This window comes from Budorcas taxicolor, chromosome 6 (genome assembly GCF_023091745.1).
Source record: "Budorcas taxicolor isolate Tak-1 chromosome 6, Takin1.1, whole genome shotgun sequence".
Classification (NCBI taxonomy): Eukaryota; Metazoa; Chordata; class Mammalia; order Artiodactyla; family Bovidae; genus Budorcas; species Budorcas taxicolor.
In genome coordinates this window covers 12,083,449-12,109,245 of record NC_068915.1, presented here as the reverse complement: position 1 = coordinate 12,109,245, position 25,797 = coordinate 12,083,449, and the positions used below count along the sequence as shown (strand labels likewise).

At 39.0% G+C, this 25,797-nt stretch overlaps 1 protein-coding gene across 1 annotated transcript in view; it reads right to left on the bottom strand.

Annotated features, from left to right (window-relative positions):
* Window positions 1-3,315: 3,315 nt before the first annotated feature.
* Window positions 3,316-25,797, bottom strand: part of ARSJ (arylsulfatase family member J) — a 75,389-nt gene continuing 52,907 nt past the window's right edge. Inside the window, exon 2 of the mRNA XM_052642096.1 lies at window positions 3,316-5,202. Coding sequence (XP_052498056.1) covers window positions 3,804-5,202 — 1,399 coding nt within the window. The 3' untranslated portion in view covers window positions 3,316-3,803. The remainder of the gene's footprint in view (window positions 5,203-25,797) is intronic.

The window sequence follows — 25,797 nt, the reverse complement described above, 5'->3', positions numbered from 1 at the left end:
CCTGTGTAAGCTGCTATCGACAAGGGTTTTATGGGGAAGTAAATTAGAAAACATTATATAAAAATTGCCTTCTGTTAGAGGTTTATAAGGCAAGCTAGGATTTTAAAAACTGTAAGAAAGTCTGCATAAATTGACCCCTTTAACCTTGTTTAACATCACATTTCCAAAACTTGTTTTTTTCTCAGAACTCTTTTTTAACGTAATAATAACTCTATCTTTGATGTTACAAGATACCATCTATTTTAAGACAACTCATTAATTTATGTCCCACCAAGAAAGGAAAACACTGACAGGATGCCTTTGATTTTTAAGACTCATTTAAATATACAGCTGACAAAGCACAAACTCAAGAAATAGCACTTTATTCTACATAATGAAATGGAAATATATATTCTAGTAATGAAAAATTAAAAAATTTAAAAGACGTATTATTGTCCATTTTAGTAATTTTGGTAAGTCTATCAATTCTTTTATAGATTTCCATACACTGTCAGAGGCTGTCCTTTGAATTGTGATATAAACACATTTAATAGTATGTTACCATACCACCTTGAGAGTCCCTTGAGAGTCCCTTGGACAGCAAGGAGATCCAACCAGTCCATCCTAAAGGAAATCAGTCCTGAATATTCACTGAAAGGACTGATGCTGAAGCTGAAACTCTGATACTTTGGCCACTTGATGCAAAGAGTTGACTCATTTGAAAAGCCCCTGATGCTGGGAAAAATTGAGAGCAGAAGAAGGGGACAACAGAGGATGAGATGGTTGGATGGCATCATTGACTCAACGGACATGAGTTTGGGTGAACTCCAGGAGTTGGTGATGGACAGGGAGGCCTGGTGTGCTGCAGTCCACGGGATCACAAAGAGTTGGACACGACTGAGTGACTGAACTGAACTGACCAAACAAACTCAGGGGCTTTCCAGGCAGCTCAGTGGTAAAGAATCTGCCTGCCAATGTAGGAGTTGCAAGAGGCACAGGTTCCATCCCTGGGTCGGGAAGATCCCATGGAGAAGGAATGGCAAGAAACTCTAGTATTCTTCCCTGGGAAATTCCATGGACAGAGGAGCCTGGCGGGCTACAGTCCATGGGGTCTCAAAGAGTCAGACATGACTTAGCAACATTAAAACAACAGTATCACCTCATACATTTCTTTTTTTAAAATTGATTTTTATTGGAGTACAATTGTTTTACAAAGTTATGTTAGTTTCTGCTCTACAGCAAAGTGAATTAATTATACATGCACATCTATCTGTTCTTTTTTAGATCTTTTTCCCCATATAGGTCTTTACAAAGTATTGAGCAGAGTTCCCTCTGCTCACTGTTCCTCATTGGTTATCTATTTTATGCACAGTAGTGTATATATGTCAATCCCAATCTTCGAATTTACCCCTCCCCTCACTCTTTCCCCCTTGGTAACCCTAAGTTTTTTTCCTACATCTGTGACTCTTATTTCTGTTTTGTAGTAAGTTCATCTGTACCACGCTTTGAGATTCCATTTGTAAGCAATATATGATATTTGTCTTTCTCTGTCTAATACACTTCACTCAGCATGCCAATCTCTAGGTTTGTCCATGTTATTGCAAATGGCATTATTTCATTTTTGTATGGCTGAGTAAAATTCCACTGTTACCTCAAGAAACAAAAAACTTGCTTACATTTCTTTAATCACAGTTGTAATATCACACATCATGGTTCTAACTCTAGATTTTTCGAGTGTAAACACTTTGAGACTTACAGGCAGTATTAGGAGAAAGCACCTTAAAGACAACGCCAGGGCTGACAGGGACCACATCAACTTGTCCTCACTGATCACTCATGATACACTTCATTACAGATCGGGCTCCTTTAACCCGCCTCATGATGCCTGCATGTGTGAGTTTCAAACCAGATGTTTAACTCCTCTAGGTGGGATCCATATTTTCACTTCTTTGTATCTTCCCACCATGTTCACCTGGTGTGAGAGTAAGGTCATTATAAATCGTATTTATTAACAAGAGAATACTCTTCTCCATGCAGTAGCCAGGTATAAACACCGCCTATTTGCAAAATCCATTTTATGTTACTATGTTTGTTAGCAAATCACACTTTCGTCTGCCTATTTGTAAAGACTTTTGTTTGTTCTCTTCCCGACCCAGGGATCGAACCCAGGTCTCCTGTATTAGAGGCAGACGCTTTAACCTCTGAGCCACCAGGGAAGCCCCAATGTAATTCTATAGAGACATTAAATCAGAAAAGCCACACAATTTTCTGGTGCTAAAAAACATGTCATTTTAATAATTAAGATACATAAATAAAGTGTTTATGATAGAAACAATAAAGTTGTCTCTCAATTCTGTACAAACACTGAATTTCCAAGCAATTTGTAAGGAATATATTCATCTTCTTACATTCACAATAATGATTGAACAATGATGTTTATCACTTTTAAATTTTTATATTCTACAAATTCACACACTATTAATTTATAGTATTACAGTGCTTGATAATCTTGACAATATGAAATAAAATTCTCCTAATGGTATATAGAAAATAAAATAAAATAATTAAAATTCATTTGTATACTTTTTATTAAAACAAAATAATTTTTTCTGTAAAAATAAATTATGTACTTTGTGTTGAAACATCATTCTATTAAAGTGTTTAGAAAATAGTTACATTCACGTTTTGGCAGTGTGCTGAAACATTCTTGTTTGCCATCCCCTCATGCATGATAAAGTCAGGTGCAAGCTGTTCACATGTGAGAAAAACAGCTTGTTTTCACAGGAAAGGAAATTATGTATGAAATAGAATTCATAAAAAACCCAAGTGTCCTGTGATAGAAATACAAAAATTCACTAAGAAAAAAGCATTTTTCAAGGCCTTTGAGGTGATGCAACTTTTGACTAGACTTATCAAAGGTGGTTTTTAATCATGCTACCCTGTAACTTCCATTAAATTAGCATGTCCATCAGTTGCTGGTTAAAGTTCAATGTTATAATTTAAAACATATTGTTTGGTCAACTGACGGAAGCACGGCAGTTGAACTCATCACTGACCACCTTTCATTAAGGAGCAACAGAAACAAACATCTCCATTCTGCTTTAAGCATGGATCCCAAGAGTAGCACCTTTATCACTGAGCACAAGTTTTCCAGCCGGCAGAAGTCTCTGGAGTGGCACAATATGAAAACTGTCTAATGCTGATGGCAGGGATCCTATTGAGCCAAATTTGCTGGTTCACCTAGAAACTGGTGAAAAACTTGGAACTGATTTAAATTTAACCAGAAAGGAAAAATATGACAAAGATCCAACAAAAGTCCAATGGGTCCAAGAAAGATCTGTCTAGTCAAAGCTATGGTTTTTCCAGTAGTCACGTATGGATGAATGTGAGTTGGGACTATAAAGAAAGCTGAGTGCTGAAGAATGGATGCTTTTCAGCTGTGGTGTTGGATAAAACTCTTGAGAGTCCCTTGGACAGCAAAGAGATCCAACCAGTCCATCCTAAAGGAAATCAGTCCTGAATATTCACTGGAAGGCCTGATGCTGAAGCTGAAACTCCAATACTTTGGCCACCTGATGCAAAGAACTGACTCATTTGAAAAGACCCTGATGCTGGGCAAAATTGAAGGCAGGAGGAGAAGGGGACGACAGAGGATGAGATGGCTGGATGGCATCACCGACTCAATGGACATGAGTTTGAGTAGGCACCAGGAGTTGGTGATGGACAAGGAAGCCTGGTGTGCTGCAGTCCATGGGATCACAAAGAGTCAAACACAACTAAGCGATTGAACTGAACTGAACTGAAGACAGGAAAAAAATGTGTACTTATCCACGAGAAATCCCTGAATGGCAGTTTGGAAACGAGCGCTCTTTCTGCTGTTTCTTCTTCGTCTTACCTTTCTTCTGCTTTTTCTCAGCCTTCTTTTTGCTTGGCTTCTGTTTCTTGCTTTCCTCTTTATACCATGGCCCCCAGACTCCTCCATTGAGCCGAGGGTTACTTCTGGGGTCTTTGGGGGGGTACCTGACAGGCACTGCGGTTTTGTTGAACTGGGAGAGCCTCCGGAGGAGCTGCTTTACAATCCCGGGATACCTGTTGGAAAGGTCCACTCTCTCATAGGGGTCGGCTGTAATGTTGAACAGCCACACGCTTTTGCCCGTTGACAAGGTAATCCGCTCATTGTGCCACCGGTTTGGCCCCAGGTTGCTGAAAGACTGAGGGGGCACCCAGTCGCTGTATCCCGGGTTCCCTGTGAGCAGTTTCCAGTGTTGCACCCTGATAGCAGACTGAATGGCAGTGTTCCAGATCCCATAGCCTGCAGCCCAAGAGCCGTTTTTCGCCTTGGTATAAATGGGGTCAATGTTGTGCAAAATGTCCACACGGGGAGAACGAAGACCTTCGCTTATGGTCTCCCAGACATCATAGCCATCCAATTGAATGTTCTCATCAATCTGCCCTTCAGCCAGTGAAATCAGAGTGGGGTACCAGTCAGTGATGTGCACGAGCTCCTTACACACGGTGCCCTTGTTTTTCAGGAGTGGGCTGTGCACGAAGCCAACAGCCCGGATCCCCCCTTCCCAGTAAGTTCCTTTGCTACCTCTCAGGGGCCAGTTGCTTCCTCCTGCTGTGGGCTGACCCCCGTTATCTGAAGAGTATATGATAATGCTGTTGTTGTAGAAACCGTACATCTTTAGAGCCAGGGTCACATTATTAATTGCTTCGTCTAAGCAGGAGAGCATGGCAGCATACCTGCGTCTGTTTATGTTGACAATGGATCTGTAGTGTTCAAAATACCTGCCAGGGGCTTGCAGTGGGGAGTGCACAGCTTGGTAGGCAATGTATAAAAATATAGGCTTTCTGGGGTCATGGGAAGCTAAGATTTGCTGCACTCTCTGAGTGTACATCTGTGTGGAGTATATGCCGTTGTCGTAGTCCCAGGCAGCATTGTCATTTTCGTACAAGTCATAGCCGCACATCCCAGGACTGTCACATTTGTAGTGTGTATAGTAATCGCCACTTCCCAAGAGGGAGCCAAAAAAGGTATCAAATCCTCTCTTGGTGGGCATACATTCTTTTCTATAAAAACCCAAGTGCCATTTTCCAACCATATGTGTTGAATACCCAACCTCCTTCAGCTTCTGAGGTAGGGTTGCATTGTCCAGAGGTAAGCAGTTGGGCTGGGTAGGTCTTATGATAGAATGTTGAAGTCCGGTGTGTATCTGATACCTAACAAAAGAGTAAAAAATGTGTCAGTGCAGGATAAAAGAGAGATTCCACAGAAAACAATGATTCTTCTATTAAATAATGTTTCTATGAAGATAAATGCTACCCCAAATAAAATATGATCAATTCAGTATTTCTCCTGTTGACCCAAAAGTCCTGCCATAATTAGCTACACATTTAACATCTGAAATGCATTTTCACTTCAAATCAGTACTTTTGAAACTAAGATTCCATTGCTTATTTCAAAGTCTTTTTAAAGTTCTTATAACAGAAGTAATTTGAATAAACTTTAATCATTCAATTAATTATATGATGCACCAAACTAACATGATCAAGGAAAGAGTATAAATTTCAGTGTTTGTAACCAAGCAGGATTCTGTGGATCCTACCATACAGTTGTGCTCATTTCACATGCTAGTAAGGCAATGCTCAAAATTTTTCAAACTAGGCTTCAGCAGTACATGAATGGAGAACTTCTAGATGTACAAGGTGGATTTAGAAAAGGCAGAGAAACCAGAGATTAAACTGCCAACATCTTTTGGATCATAGAAAAAGCAAGAAAATTTCAGAAAAAAACTGCTTCTTTGACTACACTAAAGCCTTTGATTGTGTGCATCAGAACAAACTGTAGAAAATTCTTAAAAGAGATGAGAATACCAGACCCTCTTACCTGTCTCTTAAGAAACCTGTGTGCAGATCAAGAAGCAACAATTAGACACGGACATAGAACAATGGACTGGTTCAAAATTGGGAAAGTAGTATGACAAGGCTTGTCACCCTGCTTATGTAACGTATGTGCAGAGTGCGTCATGCAAAATGCCGGGCTGGATGAATTACAAGCTGGAATCAAGACTGCAGAGAGAAATATCAACAATCTCATATACAAATAATACCATTCTAATGGCAGAAGGCAAAGAGGCACTGAGAACCTTTTGATGAGGGTGAAAGAAGAAAGCAAATAAGCTGGCTTAATACACAACATTCAGTAATCTAAGATCATGGCATCTGGTCCCATCACTTCATGGTTAATAGATGGGGAAGCAATGGAAACAGTTACAGACTTTATTTTCTTGGGCTCCAAAATCACTCTGGTCAGTGACTGCAGCCATAAAATTAAAACATGCTTGCTCCTTGAAAGGAAAGCTATGACAAACCCAGACAGTGTATTAGAAAGCAGAGACATCACTTTTCCAACAAAGGTCCATATAGTCAAAGCTATGGTTTTTCTCGTAGTCATGTATGAATGTGAGAGCTGGATCATCAAGAAGGCTGAGCGCCAGAGAATTGATGCTTTCCAACTGTGGTGCTGGAGAAGACTCTTGAGATTGCCTTGGACAGCAAAGAGATCAGACCAGTCAATCCTAAAGGAAATCAACCCTGAATATCACTGGAAAGATTGGTGCTGAAGCTGAAGCTCCAATACTTTGGCCACCTAATGTGAAGAGGCCATTTGCTGGAAAAGGCCCTGATATGCTGTCAGACACGACTTAGTGACTCAAAAATAACAACAAGGATCCTATGGGGCCTTCTCAGGACAGACCACGCTCCCCCTCCCCACCACTCCCACACTTCCATGTCCTCTCCTGCTTCCCAAATTCCGAAGAATATATTTAATCAAAGAGGTGAGAAAATGCAGAAACAAAGGAAAACATTCAAGTATGAAAAAATAATAATAACTTAGCCATTAAACAAAGTCAAAGAACTTCAGTTTCTCCTCAGTGGCCATAAACAATATTCTGAGCTTTATCTTTTAGCTATTTTGTAGATTCTGAAATCCCCCACCAGGTGGAAGAAGTTAACTATATGCTGACTGCAAGCACAAAGAACCCAGACCAGTTGGAATCAGAAGGTTGAAGATGTTGATTCCTGATTACATCACCTAAACCAATCAGAAGAATATTCATCTTGGAATTTGAGTCTTTTGAGCATTCGTTGCCTGGACTCCTTGCTCGGGGCCCTGCAACAAAAACTTTTTCCTTCACCACAACCCAGTATCAGTAGATTGGCTTTACTGAACCCAGGTGAGGGGACTCAAGTTTGGTTTGGTAATATGCTGTTGTTGTTACTGTTGTTTTTGGTCTAAAGACCTCACTGATGCTGCTGCTGCTGCTGCTAAGTCGCTTCAGTCGTGTCCAACTCTGTGTGACCCCACAGACGGCAGCCCACCAGGCTCCCCCGCCCCTGGGATTCTCCAGGCAAGAACACTGGAGTGGGTTGCCATTTCCTTCTCCAATGCATGAAAGTGAAAAGTGAAAGTGAAGTCGCTCAGTCGTGTCTGACTCTTAGCAACCCCATCGACTGCAGCCTACCAGGCTCCTCCGTCCCTGGGATTTTCCAGGCAAGAGTACTGGAGTGGGGTGCCACTGCCTTCTCCGAAAGACCTCACATTAGCTCCTAACTCATTTTTCTGAATAATTTATTTCAAGCTGATCTGAAAGTACCAAAAATACATATAAAAGTTATATAAAAATCTCCTGTTTGATTGTCAAAACCTGTTAAATCTCTGTAGGGAGAAACAGAAAATCTCTGAATCACAATATATTGTTGTTGAAAAGCCATTTTAGAAAGTGTTTTAGCTAGTGCTAAGGAAAGATTACATTTTTCTAAGAACAGTAGGAAATGAATCCTTTCATATGTTTCCTACTGTCTCTTTTAAGAAAATTACATTCACTTACAATTTAGTATAAGAAATTGAGGTAGCCTTTCTATACATTAAAATTAAATATATGTTGATTTCTGGCATTGTTCTCTTCCCAAGGGTATTTGCCAAGGGCTTTTATCTGCCCTCCCCCCCAGAGAATGGTTATTATCACATAAGTATATGAATTTTCAATTGGGTCAAGATATGCCCACTAGTTCATGCCATCTTAAAAATGATTAATTCTATAGTTTTATTATATAAGTTCAAAACAATTTTTGAATAGGAAATATAAGCATTCTGAGAAAATGAAGTTTGCAAAAAGGGTTAGTGTAAAAATCAAAATATTCCTGGAATCAAATTACAAAGAGTTATATTGAGATAAAAAATAATTAAATCAATTGAATAAAGTCCAACATGTTATATATGCCTTGGATTGACTAGTTTATTTTTAAATGTTCAAATGATAGTATAATGCAACTGTGAGTTCTTTCAAAGTGTCAATTGCAGTAACAGGCTGAAGGTTTATAGAAGCTGTAGCAATGTCCAGGCAGTATTCATATAGGCCCCATCTACTCTGCTTATCATTTAGCTGTTTAAGTTCACAATGAATAAAGTAATGAACTCCAAAGAAACAAGGTTTTAAGAAATATAATTTAGTCATAAATTCATAAAAAGTATTATTGCTCGCGAGTTTCTGATCCAGTTCAAGGTCTCAAACATTAACTTCTAAAACTACTAATTTTTATATAAGCACAAGACAAATTGATAACACCTATCTATGTAAACATTGAGGATATTTAAAAAGGAGAAATCTGTATATTGTGAGACTGTGGGGAAGGATTTGTGGACATGGGTTACTAATTGTCTTATGTAGAAATGTAGTTGGCCAGAGTATCTATTAAATTCATTGAACAGCTAACCAACCGAAGTCTTTCTAATTAAAACTGGGCACTTTTGCACATAGTACTAAGGGCAAAGAGAATTGAGGCTTTTGAAAAGTGTAAAATACAGAAACTGTTCAGTGTTGGCAGACACAGAAGAGAGTACAGAACAATTAATCAACTGTGTGGTCTCTGTCTTCTCCAGCGCAGAATGTTTTTCATATTGGAAAATTTAGAATCAACAATATAAAGGCTTGACAGCAGCTCCTAACAGAAGAGAGCTTTCAGGGAAGCTCCTGCTTAAATGAGTTCAAGACTCTGGAACCAAATAATGTTTGATGCAGCATTAGAGGCAGAGGTTAAGGGTACGTTTTGTTTTGGGAGTCAGAGAAATCAGGGTTTGAATTTGTTTGACTGCTTATTAGCTGTGTGACTTTGAGCAGTACGTAACCCCCTGATCCTCCATTTCTTCATCTGTAAAAGAGGGATAATAATACATACTGGATTGCTGCAGCCCTGAAAGAGGGCACAGATTCTGATAGGGAGAGTGCATTCAATAAGTGATAGGCTTTACTATTGTTATCCCAGAGTTCTGAGTCATGTTACTAACATATGTCTTTCAAGTTTTATAACTGACAGACCTTTCGTATGCTTTCTGTGTTTAGTCCTCATTACAACAGTGAGAAGTAGGATTATTTACATTCATTTTATAGGTGGGAGAATAGAGATACAGAGATATCCCCCCACCTCCTCCAACCTGCTTTACCAGGCTGTGATATGGGCTCCTGAACAACACAGGGATAAACTGGATACTTTTCCTGTCTCCTCAAGAGTTAAGTCCAGCACTTCTTAAAAAATCAAGGAGCAGAGGAAAGATACTGTCAGTCTTGAGAAGTTAATCTAACTTTCTAATTAAAGATAGGAAGAATTTATAAACCAAATAATGAGGCTTGTGCTGATTCTAGAAAAATTTGAGAACGTACTTTTAAGTAGATAATTCTTGAGCATTCTTCTTTTAAAGAATATTAGATAGGATCAAAAAGAAAAGTCCTGCAAAGTTAGCTTCATTTTCTTTCTAAAAAGGAGGAGAATTAAGAAAATAGCTTAGGAAAATGATTTTGTTGTTGTTAAGTCGCTAAGTTGTGTCTGACTCTTTTGCAACCCCCTAGACTGAAGCCCACCAGGCTCCTCTGTCCATGGGATTTCCCAGGCAAGAATACTGGAGTGGGTTGCCCTTTCCTTCTACAGGGGACCTTCCCGACCTAAGATCAAACCTGCATCTCCTGCTTGGCAGGTGGATTCTTTACCACTGAGCCACCTGGGAAGCCCCAGGAAAATGATAAGCATTTGAAAAATCTGCCTTTGATTTTTTCTTTATAAAATAATGAAAAATCAACTGGATGACAGCCCTGCATGTACACAATAAGAATGATCTTATTCTTTCATATCAGTTAATTGCAAAGAGAAAATTTTCATTAACATGATCTTCTCTGGTTTCCAGAACTGTATGGGACAGGCAAGGGGGATCCATTTATTAATTCCATCTAACAACAACAACAACAATAAAAGAACACTGAAACTCAGAGTAATTTAGAGGCTTTCCTAAGTTTTATAGCTGTAAGTTTTGAGTTATACACTAGAATCCAGACTTTGGGCTTTGGAAACTTTCTAGTGTATACTTACAGCTACAGATAGACCCATGTAAAGTACCTCAGATATGCAGATGACACCACCCTTACGGCAGAAAGTGAAGAGGAACTAAAAAGCCTCTTGATGAAAGTGAAAGTAGAGAGTGAAAAAGTTGGCTTAAAGCTGAACATTCAGAAAATGAAGATCATGGCATCTGGTCCCATCACTTCATGGCAAATATATGGGGAAACAGTGGAAAAAGTGTCAGACCTTATTTTTGGGGGCTCCAAAATCACTGCAGATAGTGATTGCAGCCATGAAATTAAAAGATGCTTACTCCTTGGAAGGAAAGTTATGACCAACCTAGATAGCATATTCAAAAGCAGAGACATTACTTTGCCAACTAAGGTCCGTCTAGTCAAGGCTATGGTTTTTTATGCGGTCATGTATGGATGTGAGAGTTGGACTGTGAAGAAAGCTGAGTGCCGAAGAATTGATGCTTTTGAACTGTGGTGTTGGAGAAGACTCTTGAGAGTCCGTTGGACTGCAAGGAGATCTAACCAGTCCATTCTGAAGGAGATCAACCCTGGGATTTCTTTGGAAGGAATGATGCTAAAGCTGAAGCTCCAGTACTTTGGCCACCTCATGCGAAGAGTCGACTCATTGGAAAAGACTCTGATGCTGGGAGGGATTGGGGGCAGGAGGAGAAGGGGACGACAGAGGATGAGATGGCTAGATGGCACCGTCGACTCGATGGACGTAAGTCTGAGTGAACTCCGGGAGTTGGTGATGGACAGGGAGGCCTGGTGTGCTGCGATTCATGGGGTCGCAAACAGTGGGACACAACTGAGCGACTGAACTGAACCGAACTGAAAGTTTGGATTAATTTATCTGCATTAATCTTCAGTATTTATCCATTTCCTTAGTTAAGCAATATTATTGAGTGTATGATGTGTGCCAAGAATTAAGTTTTTGTTTTGTTTTGTTTCTCCCCCTACTCCCAGAGCTGTTATATTAAGTCGGTTGTAAGTAACGATCCTACCAACAATGAAGGTATGAGTTCTCTGAACCCTGGGATTGGGTGGAGTCAGCACTATCAGTCATGGAGAACAGCACTGAATGTTAACGACTTTTCTTTTTTCAGGAAGGAGATGGTTGGGATCTAGGGAAGTTCTTGATAAGAGTTTTTGGCTTGTCAGTGACACTGACTTGGCAACAACCAACTGGAAGGCCAATCAGATAATTCTTAAAAAAAATTACAAAATAGCACATTGATTAACATTAACTAGTGAAGTGAAAGTGAAGTCGCTCAGTCATGTTCAACTCTTTGAGACCCCATGGACACTAGGCTCCTCCGTCCATGGGATTTTCTAGGCAAGAGTACTGGAGAAGGTTGCCGTTTCCTTCTCCAGGGAACTTCCCGACCCAGGGATCGAACCCAGGTCTCCCATATTGTAGACAGACGCTTTCCGTCGTCTGAGCCACCACTTGATCTTAGCCAAAAAGCCAAGAAGCTGGTTGAGAATTCCCAGTCTGGAAGGTAGTTTCTGAAACAGCACAACTGGTGCCTTCCTTTGGCTTCAGCTCATAGATTATTATTATCTACGATTAGAATAAAGAAATCGAAGACATGTTTATCATCTAGGAGGAATAGTTAAAAGTGGATAATGAAAACTCAAAGAAATCTAAGTGACCTGAATTGTTGTTGAAACAAATACAATGAAATATACATAGAAAGTTAAGGAAGAACCTAAAGACTGAAAGGGAATATATGAAAAAAATGTAGAATACTAAATTAAGGGCTTCTGAATGGGCCTACTCTGGGACAATGCAAGCATCAAAATAAACAGTGATAGTAATAAATTATACCCACTGAATAGAACAGGAAACCTTGAATTCATACTAACATGAATAAGTAAATAGGAAAAATTTGATATGTAATGTGATATAAAAGTACCTCCCCACAAAACACTTATTAACTGTATATATGGAAAAGAGTAACCACACAGTGGAAGTGCTCAATTAACACATTAATCAAATGATCAAAATTAACATCATCAGTAATTGGGATAAACCAACATCATGTGCTACCAGATAAAATGCAATAAGAACATAGGATTGATTCTACAGTGTTCTACTCGAAAGTACATAATCTGAATCCAATCCTCAGTAAACATCAGGTAAAACCAAACTGAGGGACATTCTACAAAAAAAGTATCAAGATTATATAAGGCCAACAAGGACTAAGAAACGTTCAGTTTGAAAGAGACAGAGGAGTCATGATGAATAAATGAAACATGTGATTCTGGGCTGGAATGGTTACAATAAGAGCATGAGGAGAACCGGCAAAACCTAAATGTAGTCTGAAAACTAAATGTGAACAATAGTGTTTTCATGTTCTCGACTGCTGTGTTTTGGAAAATGTGGGTAACTATCTTTGTAGGACATACACAAAAAAGTACTGGATAATGATGGGGCATCAGGTCGGCAATTAACTCTCCAATGGGTCAGGAAAAAAAAGTGATTTATGTTGTGCTCTACTTGAAGATGTTCTGTAAGTACAAGATGGTTTCAAAATTTTTAAAAAGAAAATCTAAACAAAAGGCATTACATATTAATTAAAAAAAATCAATTGCCCACATGTTAGTTACATACGACCATGTAAATAACTGGGGAAAGTTGAATCTATCAGACTATGAATTTAATAGAAAGCAAAAAAGAAAAATAAGAGCTCAAGTATATACACTGTACTATTTTATTAATTATAATAATTATAGAAATGTATACAAAATAGAAATTAAATTAGATGAGGTAAAAATAAATATAAATAGAATTTCTGGCATTTCTTCTTGCATTCTAATGAATTATCCTGCATTGCTCTAGGGTATCAGGACTACATTTGCAGATCACTGGTTTAGAAAGGAGATTGTAGACAGATGAAAAGCAAAAACACAGAATTTTTTTTTTAAGGCTAGTGAAGTAGTTTGGGTCAAAGACGATGGTAGCTTGGACTACCATCTAGTGGCAGTAAAATGGAAAATGGAAGTGGATAGATCAAATGCATGCTTTGGACTTAGAACTTTTAGGGCTAAATCAGTGAGGCAAGGATGATGGAAGGACAAAGGAAGAAAAACCAAGAATGACTTCTGGATTTGTGGCTTTCAGAACTTGGTGAACGGTAGATGGACCATCTGGTCTCTGTTTCTGAAGTATATAACTGGGACTAATGGGTAACAGTTGGAGAAGGAAATGGCAACCCACTCTAGTATTCTTGCCTGGAGAATCCCAGGGACAGAGGAGCCTGGTGTGAGGCCGTCTATGGAGTCACACAGAGTCGGACATGACTGAAGTGACTTAGCAGCAGTAGCAGCAATGGGTAACAGTGCAAGGAGCAGATTTCAACTCAAAGCAGGGAAAAAAAAAAAAAAGTTATAGGAAAGAAAAGAAAGAAACACCAAAAAAATCTACCAAAGATACTATAACAGGCACACCTGAACTAGAAAAGAAGTACTAAATGACACTTAAGGTTCCTTCTAGAAAAATCCATGGGTCACGGACTATAGCTTAGTGTTTCCATAAAGAATTCCATATAAGCTCAAAGCAGCTTTACAAAACCAAGTTTATATTATGTACAGACAACTGACAAAGAACTTTCCACAATGTATCAATATATATTTACCTTCTTTGGAACAATATAAAGTTAGATTAAAAGATAGGTTTTTCACACAATGTGTTCTGAATACACACTGTAATCATATTTGCTAAAAAATAAATTAATTTTGAAATTTAGTGGGCTTTTTTTGTCTCCATCTGGCTACCATGTGAAGAAAATTTCGTATGAACAATAGTAAAACTACAGTTGATGCCAAATCTCCTTAAAGCTACAACCACCATTCTCACTTGCCGCCAACTTAAAAGAAAAGAGCTAAGTGGACCTTTCAGTGTGGCATTAGAACACATGAAGAGTTTTGTAATTTTTTAAGATGTTAATTTATATTATTGAGTGCGGGCAGTGGCAGTAATTTTTGAATTCTTTTTAAAAAAATGTCTAATTTAAAAATAATAATAATTCAATATTATTATTTTAATCCAGTTACACATTTAATTTAACCTTATAAATACAACGATGAAAGAAACGAATCCTAATAGTTTCACGCAGATTCTAAAGTCCAGGATGGTTATAGGGTACAAAAGCAGCCAATAGTGCAGTAAGAAATTGAAGGGAAGGAGACAAGTACAAATGATCACAGTTTACGAATCAAATGTCACACAGATATGTATGTTAGAAATATATCACTATTTTCCATATTCTGAAAGGTGTTCCTTTATTACTTCCTTCCAAGTGGCATCCTTTTTTTTGTCTCAAAGCGTATAACTATTTATAGGCGTTAATTTCATTGTTTAGGTAGAGGGTGAGGGTGGGGGAGGGGTGTCACACCAAGTCTGTGCCTTGCCTTTCATCTCATGAACAAACATCCACTCATTTATGAGATGAGAACGCGGCATAGTTTAGATGAATTACTTATTTACCACTCTTCTACCCACCATGAGTCAGACACTGCTAGTTTTGGAGATGGCCAAGTTAAATATCAATAACCTCAGATATGCAGATGGCATCACCCTTATGGCAGAAAGTGAAGAGGAACTAAAAAGCCTCTTGATGAAAGTGAAAGAGGAGAGTGAAAAAGTTGGCTTAAAGCTGAACATTCAGAAAACGAAGATCATGGCATCCGGTCCCATTACTTCATGGGAAATAGATGGGGAAACAGTGGAAACAGTGTCAGACTTTATTTTTTGGGGCTCCAAAATCACTGCAGATGGTGATTGCAGCCATGAAATTAAAAAGACGCTTACTCCTTGGAAGAAAAGTTATGACCAACCTAGATAGCATGTTGAAAAGCAGAGACATTACTTTGCCGACTAAGGTCCATCTAGTCAAGGCTATGGTTTTTCCAGTAGTCATGTATGGATGTGAGAGTTGGACTGTGAAGAAAGCTGAGCGCCGAAGAACTGATGCTTTTGAACTGTGGTGTTGGAGAAGACTCTTGAGAGTCCGTTGGACTGCAAGGAGATCCAACCAGTCCATTCTGAAGGAGATCAGTCCTGGGATTTCTTTGGAAGGAATGATGCTAAAGCTGAAACTCCAGTACTTTGGCCACCTCATGTGAGGAGTTGACTCATTGGAAAAGACTCTGATGCTGGGAGGGATTGAGGGCAGGAGGAGAAGGGGACGACAGAGGATGAGATGGCTGATGGCATCACTGACTTGATGGACGTGAGTCTGAGTGAACTCCGGGAGTTGGTGATGGACAGGGAGGCCTGGTGTGCTGCAATTCATGGGGTCGCAAAGAGTCAGACACGACTGAGCGACTGAACTGAGCTGAAGTTGAATAAGATGGGTCCTGCTCTCAAGGAACTCAGTCTACGTAAGATAGATAACAATGATCACGACTGGAGTAAAAGCTACAACAAAGAGAGCCACAGCATTCCCTGGGTACTCACATCAGGGTCAGGGAATGCTCCTAGGAGGGACCATGTTAGATCTGAGTGTAATCATAGGAGTATCTGGGTGAATTTGGGAGAAGGACAGATATTTAAAATGCAACAACACGGACAAAAGCAGTTTCACAAAGGAACATGACTCTGAGATGATTCTTGAGGGTGGAGGAGCCATCCAGGTAAAGGGCTGAAAGGAAGGCAAAGAGAGAGTTTCAGCAGGAGAAGTATGACGTTCAAATACAAAAAGGGAGAGAGAGTTTGGCCCTCTGAGTACACAGATTGAGACAAATTGGCAGGAGATGAGAGCATATAGACAAGTAGGTTCCAAATTCCAGAGCGGTTCTACAGCCTCCAGCTCTGCTAAGGCTTTTGTACTTAATGGAGTGCTCACGGGAATCCAGAGAAATGTTTCTGAAAAGAGAATAACATGAGTTTTGCATTATAAAAAGCACTCTGGTTGTAGTGTAAAGAATGCATTGGGATGGAACAGGATTTAAGCAAGGGGATTTGTGCTAATCTAAGAGATAAATGTTGATAGTCAAAACGAAGATGGGTAACAGAAAGAATGAGAGAAGATTAGAGATTGTAAAGAGGGACTTTTAATAGGGTTACAGGCCATATGTGAGAAGCATGGGAGAGAGAAATGTTGAGAATGAGTCCAGGACATCTGGTCAGGGTGGCTGAGGGAAAAGAAGCTTCTTGCACTAAGAAATCCTGGAAGAGGAGCAAGAATGAGTGGGAAGACGGTGAATCCAGCTCTGCATCACGTTGGAGCCACGTGTAAGATACCCTCTGGGAGTTTACAGGATGAAACAACAAAGATTTGAGACTCATTAGCATATAGGTCAGAGAAGGCACTGGCACCCCACTCCAGTACCCTTGCCTGGAAAATCCCATGGACAGAGGAGCCTCATGGGCTGCAGTCCATGGGGTCGCTAGGAGTGGGACATGACTGAGCAACTTCACTTTCACTTTTCACTTTCATGCATTGGAGAAGGAAATGGCAACCCGCTCCAGTGTTCTTGCCTGGAGAATTCCAGGGACGGGGGAGCCTGGTGGGCTGCTATCTCTGGGGTTGCACAGAGTCGGACACAACTGAAGCAACTTAGCAGCAGCAGCAGCGTATAGGTCATATGTGAATTCGCCACAGCACATGACACCATCTAAAGACAGAACAGAGACTGAGAGCCACGGAAATGCCAACATTTAGAATTAAAGCAAGGAGCACCAGGGAAAGTCTGAGATGAAACAGCTACTGTGTGAACTAGAGTAGTAGAGGGGAATTAGAGTCACCTGTTTAACAGAGCCATAGCATTCCAGACTGTGAAAGAGCCAAAGAAAGTGAGAATTGAGCAGGGTCACTGGATTTCACGAGCATGTGTGACCTGTTAAATAATATTTTAGTAGAATGGTGTGGGAAGAAGGCCAGACTTTTGTAAGCTGAGATATGACTGGAAAAGTGAAAATGTCTAGATGGTGAGCACAGACTACTTTAAGACTATAAATGAAAAAGAAAAAAGAAAAGAACATGTGTGGCTCAAAGCACTGACGTGGTAAGTACATATGATGCACTGCTGAGTGAGTGCAAGAGCATCTGCCTACAGAATATCTTAACTGCATCATTATCTCTTTATAATAAAAAGTATTTAAGTTCCGTGAGGGCAGGGACTATTCATTGCTGCATCTGCACCACCTAAAATAATACTTGGTGCATAATAGGATCTCAATAAGTATTTTTTTTGAATGAACGAATGAATAAATGTCAGTGTGTATGTATTCACTGAGAGAGAGAAAGAAAATGTAAAGATACACGCCAAACCCTCAGACATGATTATTTCCAGAGGATAATAATTGTGGGAGAAGAAGAAGCTGTCACTTTCTGTTACATAAATTTATATATAGATGAAATCCAGATGAATCAGTCTCAAAATAACTAGCTTATTCTACTAGGACTAATTATTAATATGGGACTAATTTTACCAAGGCATTAGTTATCCTTGGTAAATTAAAAAAGAAATCTAAATGCCAGTTGAATGGAAACACTCATTCATTTTATCAAGGAATTTTCTTCTCAGTAAGGACATCTACTTGGGAGATTACCTTTAGAACAGAATAAAGAGGATGGTATGTGCTAAATGAATTCTGTGCTCATAGCGACCCCACAGACTATAGCCCACCAGGCTCCTCTGTCCATGAGATTTCCCAAGCAAGAATACTGGAGTGGGTTGCCATTTCCTTCTGCAGAGAATCTTCCAGACCCAGGGACTGAACCCACTCTACTGCACTGGCAGGCAGCTTCTTTACCACTACACTGCCAGTGTCTCCTTTTACCCAACAAGGAAAAGGGTAACTTATCACGTAATTTTAAAAACTCACGCCTGTGAATGTCTTTGCTGGTCGTCAGAGCCTGCTGTTTATCCTTGGAAGGCAATTGCTACACTGAGTACAGTTTTCCTGGTCTCCTAAAACACAAGGCTGCAAGTCACATGGTAAGTGGTTTCCTTCTGAAAACATTCTTTTTACTCTCATCTATAATGTGTGTAAATTCTTGTTAGTGTCCATAAAAAAATAAGCTTCGTCCCTAACTAAAGAGACTTTGCCATGACCCCTTTTTCCTGTATTATCTGTTGGATGTATTCCTTTTAATGAAATACTGGACTTTCTATACTTCATTATTAAAAAAAATAAAGTTTAAAACATAAAGACTATCAAACATCTAACTAAATGAACATTCACTTATATAGTTAATTGATTCCTTATCTGCAAAATTATTTACAGAGTAAAATTTAACAGGGAATCCAGAGTACATTTAAAATAATTTAACTTACAGAGACTTTTTCAAGGACACATGTATTCCATAAAGCAAAGTGTACCCATACTGTCAAAATAAGATTTCTATTTTTCTTGCTATTTTCACTACTACCATAGAGTATTATTAAATCAATGTGGAAAAATGTGATTTATCTCCTCTGTTCTAAACAGAAAATGTGCTTAGAGGTGTAGAACAGAGAGTAGCTTAAATATTAAACCACATTTCATGTAACCAGTTTTGCCCTAGAGACAGGATGTGTTAAAGAAATTATCTTTAGCTAATATTTTGCTGAAATTTTTCAATGTAAAATACAGCTTCCTTGTAAAAAATCTTTTAAATTTTTTTTGAAAATATGAATACACTTTTCTCTGTATTTATCAGTGCATCATTTAGCTAATTCCCTTGAAAATAGGACTGCCATATTTCCAAATGTTGGTAAAGTTCAACATTTTCTTTATGGTTCTGACTTTGGAAAAAAAAAATTAGAACTTGATGTATCTGTTCACCAAGTGTCTTCTGTAGAAACTGGACCAACAAAACTGTGGTAACATTCTTGCATCTTTGAGCAAGATTACCTCCTCCCATCCATGGTTTGGAATTCTTTTTCAAATAACTGAGTGTCTTTGCACCTGAAATCAGCCACACAGTGTTGGCTGGATGGCATCGCCGACTCCATGGACACGGCTGTGGGTGGACTCCAGGAGTTGGTGACGGACAGGGAGGCCTGGCGCGCTGCGGTTCATGGGGTCGCAAAGAGTCGGACACGACTGAGCAACTGAACTGAACTGAACTGAGGTTAAAGTACTTCATGATAAACTCATGTGGAAGACATCAGTGTTTTAGCTGCAAGCCATGGCTTACAGTGGCTCAGTAGAGAAAATGACAGCAGTCTTTAGAAAAATTCACAAATTCAGTTTAATGAGAACAATGTTTATTAAGAATTTGCAACATTCCAGGCACTGAACAGTGCAGGGGACAGATAGTGAGAACTTACGATAAATAACTCTATGGGGCATTTATGATATACTAAGTATCAAAAGTAGAGAATGATTTTTATGTTTTAGGGAAGCTTAGGAAAGAATATACTCGATAATTCCTTGAGGCAGTTGGTTGATGCACTTTCAATAAATTAGCATTATTTGTAAAGGAAGCTTGTAATTCTGTTGTAAAGCAGTTGCAACTGAAGGTAAAGTCAGTTACTGAGTAAAAATTCTATTAATTGGTATGACTAAATTCGCAAGGCTAGAGCCGTGCATTTTCATGCAGCCATCATTAGAAACAGAACTCAGACACCAACTGACATGTATTAAAAACATGTATTAAATATTTTCTTTCCTAAAAGATAAATTTATGGACTTCTAATCTATCTGTGGCTTTGCCCTTTTATTGGTGTCTTTTCTAACAGTGATGGCTATTGATTCTGTCCCAAATACAGATATTGAACTATTTTAAATAGCTTAGGATTTATTATTAAAGTGGCAGTATTAACAAGCAATTAGTGCTGGCAGATAAAAAAGTGGAGTTGATATTTTATATTCTGAGGTTTTGAACTTTGTAAGTAGTTAAATGAAAGAAATTTAGCAAATTTAAACAGATTCCCTTGCCCTAATCATTCTTATATATCATCTTTCTTCTACCCCATGTATAAGAATAAGGTTACAACTGACTTAATTTTATATAATAATTCCTTTGATTCAGTTTTTTCCTTTGTGTAGAAAAATACCCAGAGTATTTGCTAAATTATTCTTAAGAAGTTCTAGTATCCTTGAAAAACTTCATAGTAATAATAATTCTAAAAATTAGAAATAAAAAAGAAAAATAAACATGCCCTGAAGACCCCCTACACATGTTTTTGTTTTGGTTTTCTTTTTTGGTTAAGATTATAGAAAATACAATACAGAAAACATAGAGTAAACTGTAAAATGTTACACAAGTGTTGGGCTTCCCAGGTGGCTCAGTGGTAAAAAATCTGCCTGCAATGCAGGAGCCACAGAAAAGGCAGGTTCGATCCCTGGGTTGGGAAGATCCCCTGGAGTAAGAAATGGCAACCCACTCCAGTATTCTTGTCTGGGAAATCCCATGGACAGAGGAGTCCGGAAATGGCAACCCATTCCAGTATTCTTGTCTGGGAAATCCCATGGACAGATGAGCCCGGTGGGCTCATCCATGGGGTTGAAAAGGGTTGGACACAACTGAGAATAAGCACACACGTTAGTTATAACTACTGTTGTGTCTTCTCTTGTCTATGCATTTCCTGTCCACCAACTCCTCCACATCCTTCTCCCACTGCTCTGTTGTGTGCAAATGATGAAACCAAGCAAAGCAAAAGATAATGTCAGCATTTGGGACAAGGGAATTATTGTATTGCCCACTGTCTTTCTTCCTGACAGTCAGATTGGAAATTTCAATTGTCAAACTGATGTTTACCCCACGTGGTTGCTTATTTTCAACCTTACTTGACTAATTTGTCGATTCCTTTAAATGCCTATAGAGGAATGCAAAGACACTGATCTACAAGGAAACCCATGTGCCAAGTACTCAGTTTTACTTTTACAAAATAAATGTTCTGAATAGAGACAGTTTTGTAAGAAGAAGGATTTGTTGTTGTTCAGTTGCTCAGTAGTGTCTGACTCTTTGCGACTCCATGGACTGCAAAAAGCCAGGCTTCCCTGTCCTTCACCATCTCCCAGAGCCTGCTCAAACTCATGTCCATTGAGTCAGTGATGCCATCCAGCCATCTCATCCTGTCATCTCCTTCTCCTTCCGCCTTCAGTCTTTCGCAGAATCAAGGTCTTTTCCAGTGAGTCAGCTCTTCACATTAGGTGGCCAAAGTATTGGCACTTCAGCTTCAGCATCAGAGCTTCCAATGAATATTCAGGATTGATTTCCTTTAAGATTAAGTGGTTTGATCTCCCTGCAGTCCAAGGGACTCTCAAGAGTCTTCTCCAACACCACAGTTCAAAAGTATCAATTCTTCAGTGCTCAGCATTCTTTACAGTCCAACTTTCACATTCATATATGATTACTGGAAAAACCATAGCTTTGACTAGACAGACCTTTGTCTGCAAAGTAATTTCTCTGCTTTTCAATATGCTGTCTGGGTTTGTCACAGCTTTTCTTCCAAGGAGGAGGTGTCTTTTAATTTCATGGCTGCAGTCACCATCCACAGTGATTTTGGAGCCCAAGAAAATAAAGTCTCACTCTTTCTATTCTCACCTCCCCTTTATTTGTTTTATGAATGTTGAGTTTTAAGCCAGCTTTTTCACTCTTCTCTTTTACCCTCATCAAGAGGCTTTTTAGTTCCTTTTTGCTTTCTGCTATAATGGTGGTATCATCTCCATAACTGAGGTTATTGATATTTCTCACTCTATTATGTTATTAGAATGTTCAGTATGCTTATCAATAACTCTGTGATTCTATTACTTGCCCTTGACATTAAAGGTTATTATACTTTAAATTTACTATCCTGTAAAACAACAGAGCTGAGGATTAAAATGGCAAATTCACTGCAGAGAATCTCTACTCACCAGTTTCCTCATTTCCATTTTTATGCCTCAGTTTACTCAGTTGCTTCAGTAACCTGAAAATGAGGTTAATATTAGCACATTTCTCATTGAGTTATTATGAGGATTAAAAAAGCTAACATATACAAAGTGCATGGAGAAGGAAATGGCAACCCACTCCAGCATTCTTGCCTGGGAAACCCCATGGACAGAGGAGCCTGGCAGGCTATAGTCCTTGGGATCACAAGAGTTGGACACAACTTAGTGACTAAACCACCACCCCCAACCCCACCATGCAAAGTGCTTTAAACTGTGCCTAGCACAGAGAAACACAACCGAAAAAAAATCAAAGGGTTCCATGGGGTTACTAGAGTTTTGGCAGACTTCACACGTTTCCCAACCTTTGATTGTTGTGTGGTCTCCAATAGTTACCACTTGTCAAATTTTGGTGTAGTAATCAAGAAGAGGATCAAAAGTATCTAAAAATATGATTTGAATACATCTCCCTTTTTCAGCTATATACCTTTAAGAAGCTAAGTTTTCTTCACATACTTCAAATATAACAACAATGAAAATCCAATTATCTTCTATTAAGTCAGGCATTAAAGAGAACAGTAAAATTAAAAATAATGCTACGTTTCTCACTTCTTTTTAGAAGAGCATAGTTATAGTCATAAAACTATCTTATTTATGTTAATATGTAATTGGTTTGTCATTTTAAAATAAATAAATATTTTAAGATATTCTCAGTTTTAATTTCTATTATGGCAAAAATCAACAGTATTAACTCAAATAAGCAAAAGACTTTGGAGTCTCCTGTGATTTTTGGGACTGCAAAAGGGCCCTGAGGCCTAAAAAGTTTGAGAACCACTGATGTCTTAATATTCTTTTAATTATTCTATGATTAAAATTTTCTGAATAGATATATCAATCATTACTAAACCTAACTAAAAATACTTCTATGAAATAGTATTTTGTGGTAAAAAGAACAAAAGATTAGGAGTAGAAATTCTAACACTGATTCCACTGTTAACTCTCTAGTAAAGTGAAAAAAATGGTTTTTTAAAGCCAAAACAGTATGCCAGTTCTGGTAAAATTCAGTGGTGAAAATTTTCTCTATTGCTTTCTTCAGCTTCTGGAGTAGCTGGCTTTAGTTTTTCCAAAAAAAGCAAAATAAGTAAAGAAAGAAAAGACTATTTTTCATATCTGGGTTGCACTGAAGCTGAAGGGTTTATTGTCCTAGGAAGAAGATGAAATTTAGCTGAGATCAGGGCTCAGCTCTAGGAAGAGATGACCACGAGACTGCGGGAACCCCTAGAAATTAACAGAAATTATTGGAACACCATGGGACTTCTCACAAAGAGATGAAATCAGTTTTAGGCAAATGAAATCTCAAAGAAAAGGGTAAAGTTGAGCAGTAACAAACAGGCATTGGCTAAAGGAAGTCAACTCTCCACGTGTCCACATCCGCTTCTTCAAAATGGAAAAATAAGACATTAAAATGAGTTTACATAAGTAAAATGTCTATGTAAACTATAATGTGCCAAATACATTGATATTTTTAAAGCAACAAGCGGAGCTCTGGATCTGTCCTCGGAGCACATGCTCCATCACTTGGATCCATTGCTTTCTCTTCCTCTACCTAAGTTTCCTCTCCTGTGTGAGGAGCAGGGGTAGTTAGTGAGGTGGCGAGCCACAGAGATGGCAGAAAACTGTTGCTCTGCAACACGACCTCACGTTTCCAGAAAAGTTAGTAAGGCCTCAGAAAAGTATTGGGAATCTTATGGAGAAAGGAGAGGGCAGAAGTTCATGGGTCAGTGACAAGAAGAGGAAGCTGGAAGATAGACAGATGCAGGAACACAGCCTAGGAAAGGCAGAGAAATGATGGGAAGGGCCTTGGCCAGCCCTGATTATGAAAGAGGGTGTGGATTATGGTTACCTAAATGACTGCTCCAAATGACATCTGACATTCATTTAATATGATCAGAGTTGTAACACGTCTTTCTCTTGAGGTTGCTGTGAAAGTTACATCAGATAATATATATAGAGGCCCTTTAGTAAAGAATGAAATATTATACAATTTTAGTGCTGCTGTGCTGTGCTTGGTTGCTCAGTCATGTCTGATTCTGTGTGAATCCATGGACTGTAGTCGGCCAGGCTCCTCTGTCCATGGGGATTCTCTAGGCAAGAATACTAGGGTGGGTTGCCATGCCCTCCTCCAGGGGATCTTTCCAACCTAGGGATAGAACCCAGGTTTCCCACATTGCAGGCGGATTCTTTACTGTCTGAGCCACCAGGGAAGCCCTACAATTTTAGTAATCATTATTAAGTAGTATAAGCAGAAAACAGAGTCCTGTTGAAAAAATATTAAGGTGCATCCTTATTCTGAAAGAATAAGATCGCTTACAGAATCCTGCAGATACCTCTCATAGAGACAATCTGGGTATTGAAATAGCTTTGCATCTAACAGGATTCAAGCTCTGTAAAGTGAGTATTGTCATGTTTTATTAAAGATTTCTAGTAGCAACTAGAAACATACAGTTCTGTGGAAAGGAAGCACTTCCTTCTGTATACTGAACACTTTGTTCTATACCCCTTCGCATTTTAATAGAGAAAGTAACTTGATATTCCCTCGTATAAAAGCCAACAGCTAGTTTCTGGGAGTTAGAAAAAAATAATACTACCATTCTGCCAAAGATCAAAATTATTCTCTAGATCTTGTAATAGGGCAGTTTCAGTATGAATGGTAAGGCTTCTATAGAATGTTAGAGGTGAGGTGAGGTGAAGTCGCTCAGTCGTGTCCGACTCTTTGCGACCCCGTGGACTGTAACCTACTAGGCCTCTCCGTCCATGGGATTCTCCAGGCAAGAATACTGGAGTGGATTGCCATTTCCTTCTCCAGGGTATCTTCCCGACCCAGGGATCGAACCCAGGTCTCCCTCACTGGAGGCAGACGCTTTAACCTCTGAGCCACCACGGAAGCCCTATAGAATGTTAATGTTTACATAAATGTTCAAATTTCATAAAATATTCTTTAGAAAAGTGTTCAGTAGCCACTGGACACAGGTGAGCACACAAAAGAAAAAAAAAAGTCGGTCAGTCGTGTCAAGACTCTTTTCGACTCCATGGACTGTAACCCACCAGGATCCTCTGTCCATGGAATTTTCAGGCAAGAATACTGGAGTGGGTTGCCATTTCCTTCTCCAGGGGATCTTCCTGACCCAGGGATTGAACCCAGATCTCCTGCATTGGAGGCAGATTCTTTATCGTTTGAGTCACAAGGGGAGTCCTGGACACAGGTGAGCAACCAAAGTACACATTTGTAAAACAAGGCAGCAAACATGAAAATTACTCAGGATCACTTGCAAAATCACTGTGCATTACAGACTACTGGTACATTTGCAGAAATGGGTTAGGATAACTATAGGTGATACATCTAAAGAAATACACTAGCTAACATCAGGAAACTCCTTTCACAAAACTGTAAGACTTCTTATATAAAATAAAGAAGGAATTAGGAAGTCTCCAGGGCCTTTCTGTTCTAACAATCTATGAATCAGTGACTTTTACTAGCCATTAGAAGCTGGAAGATGGGCTGAATTCTCCTAAAATGAAAACTTTAAGGAGAGAAAT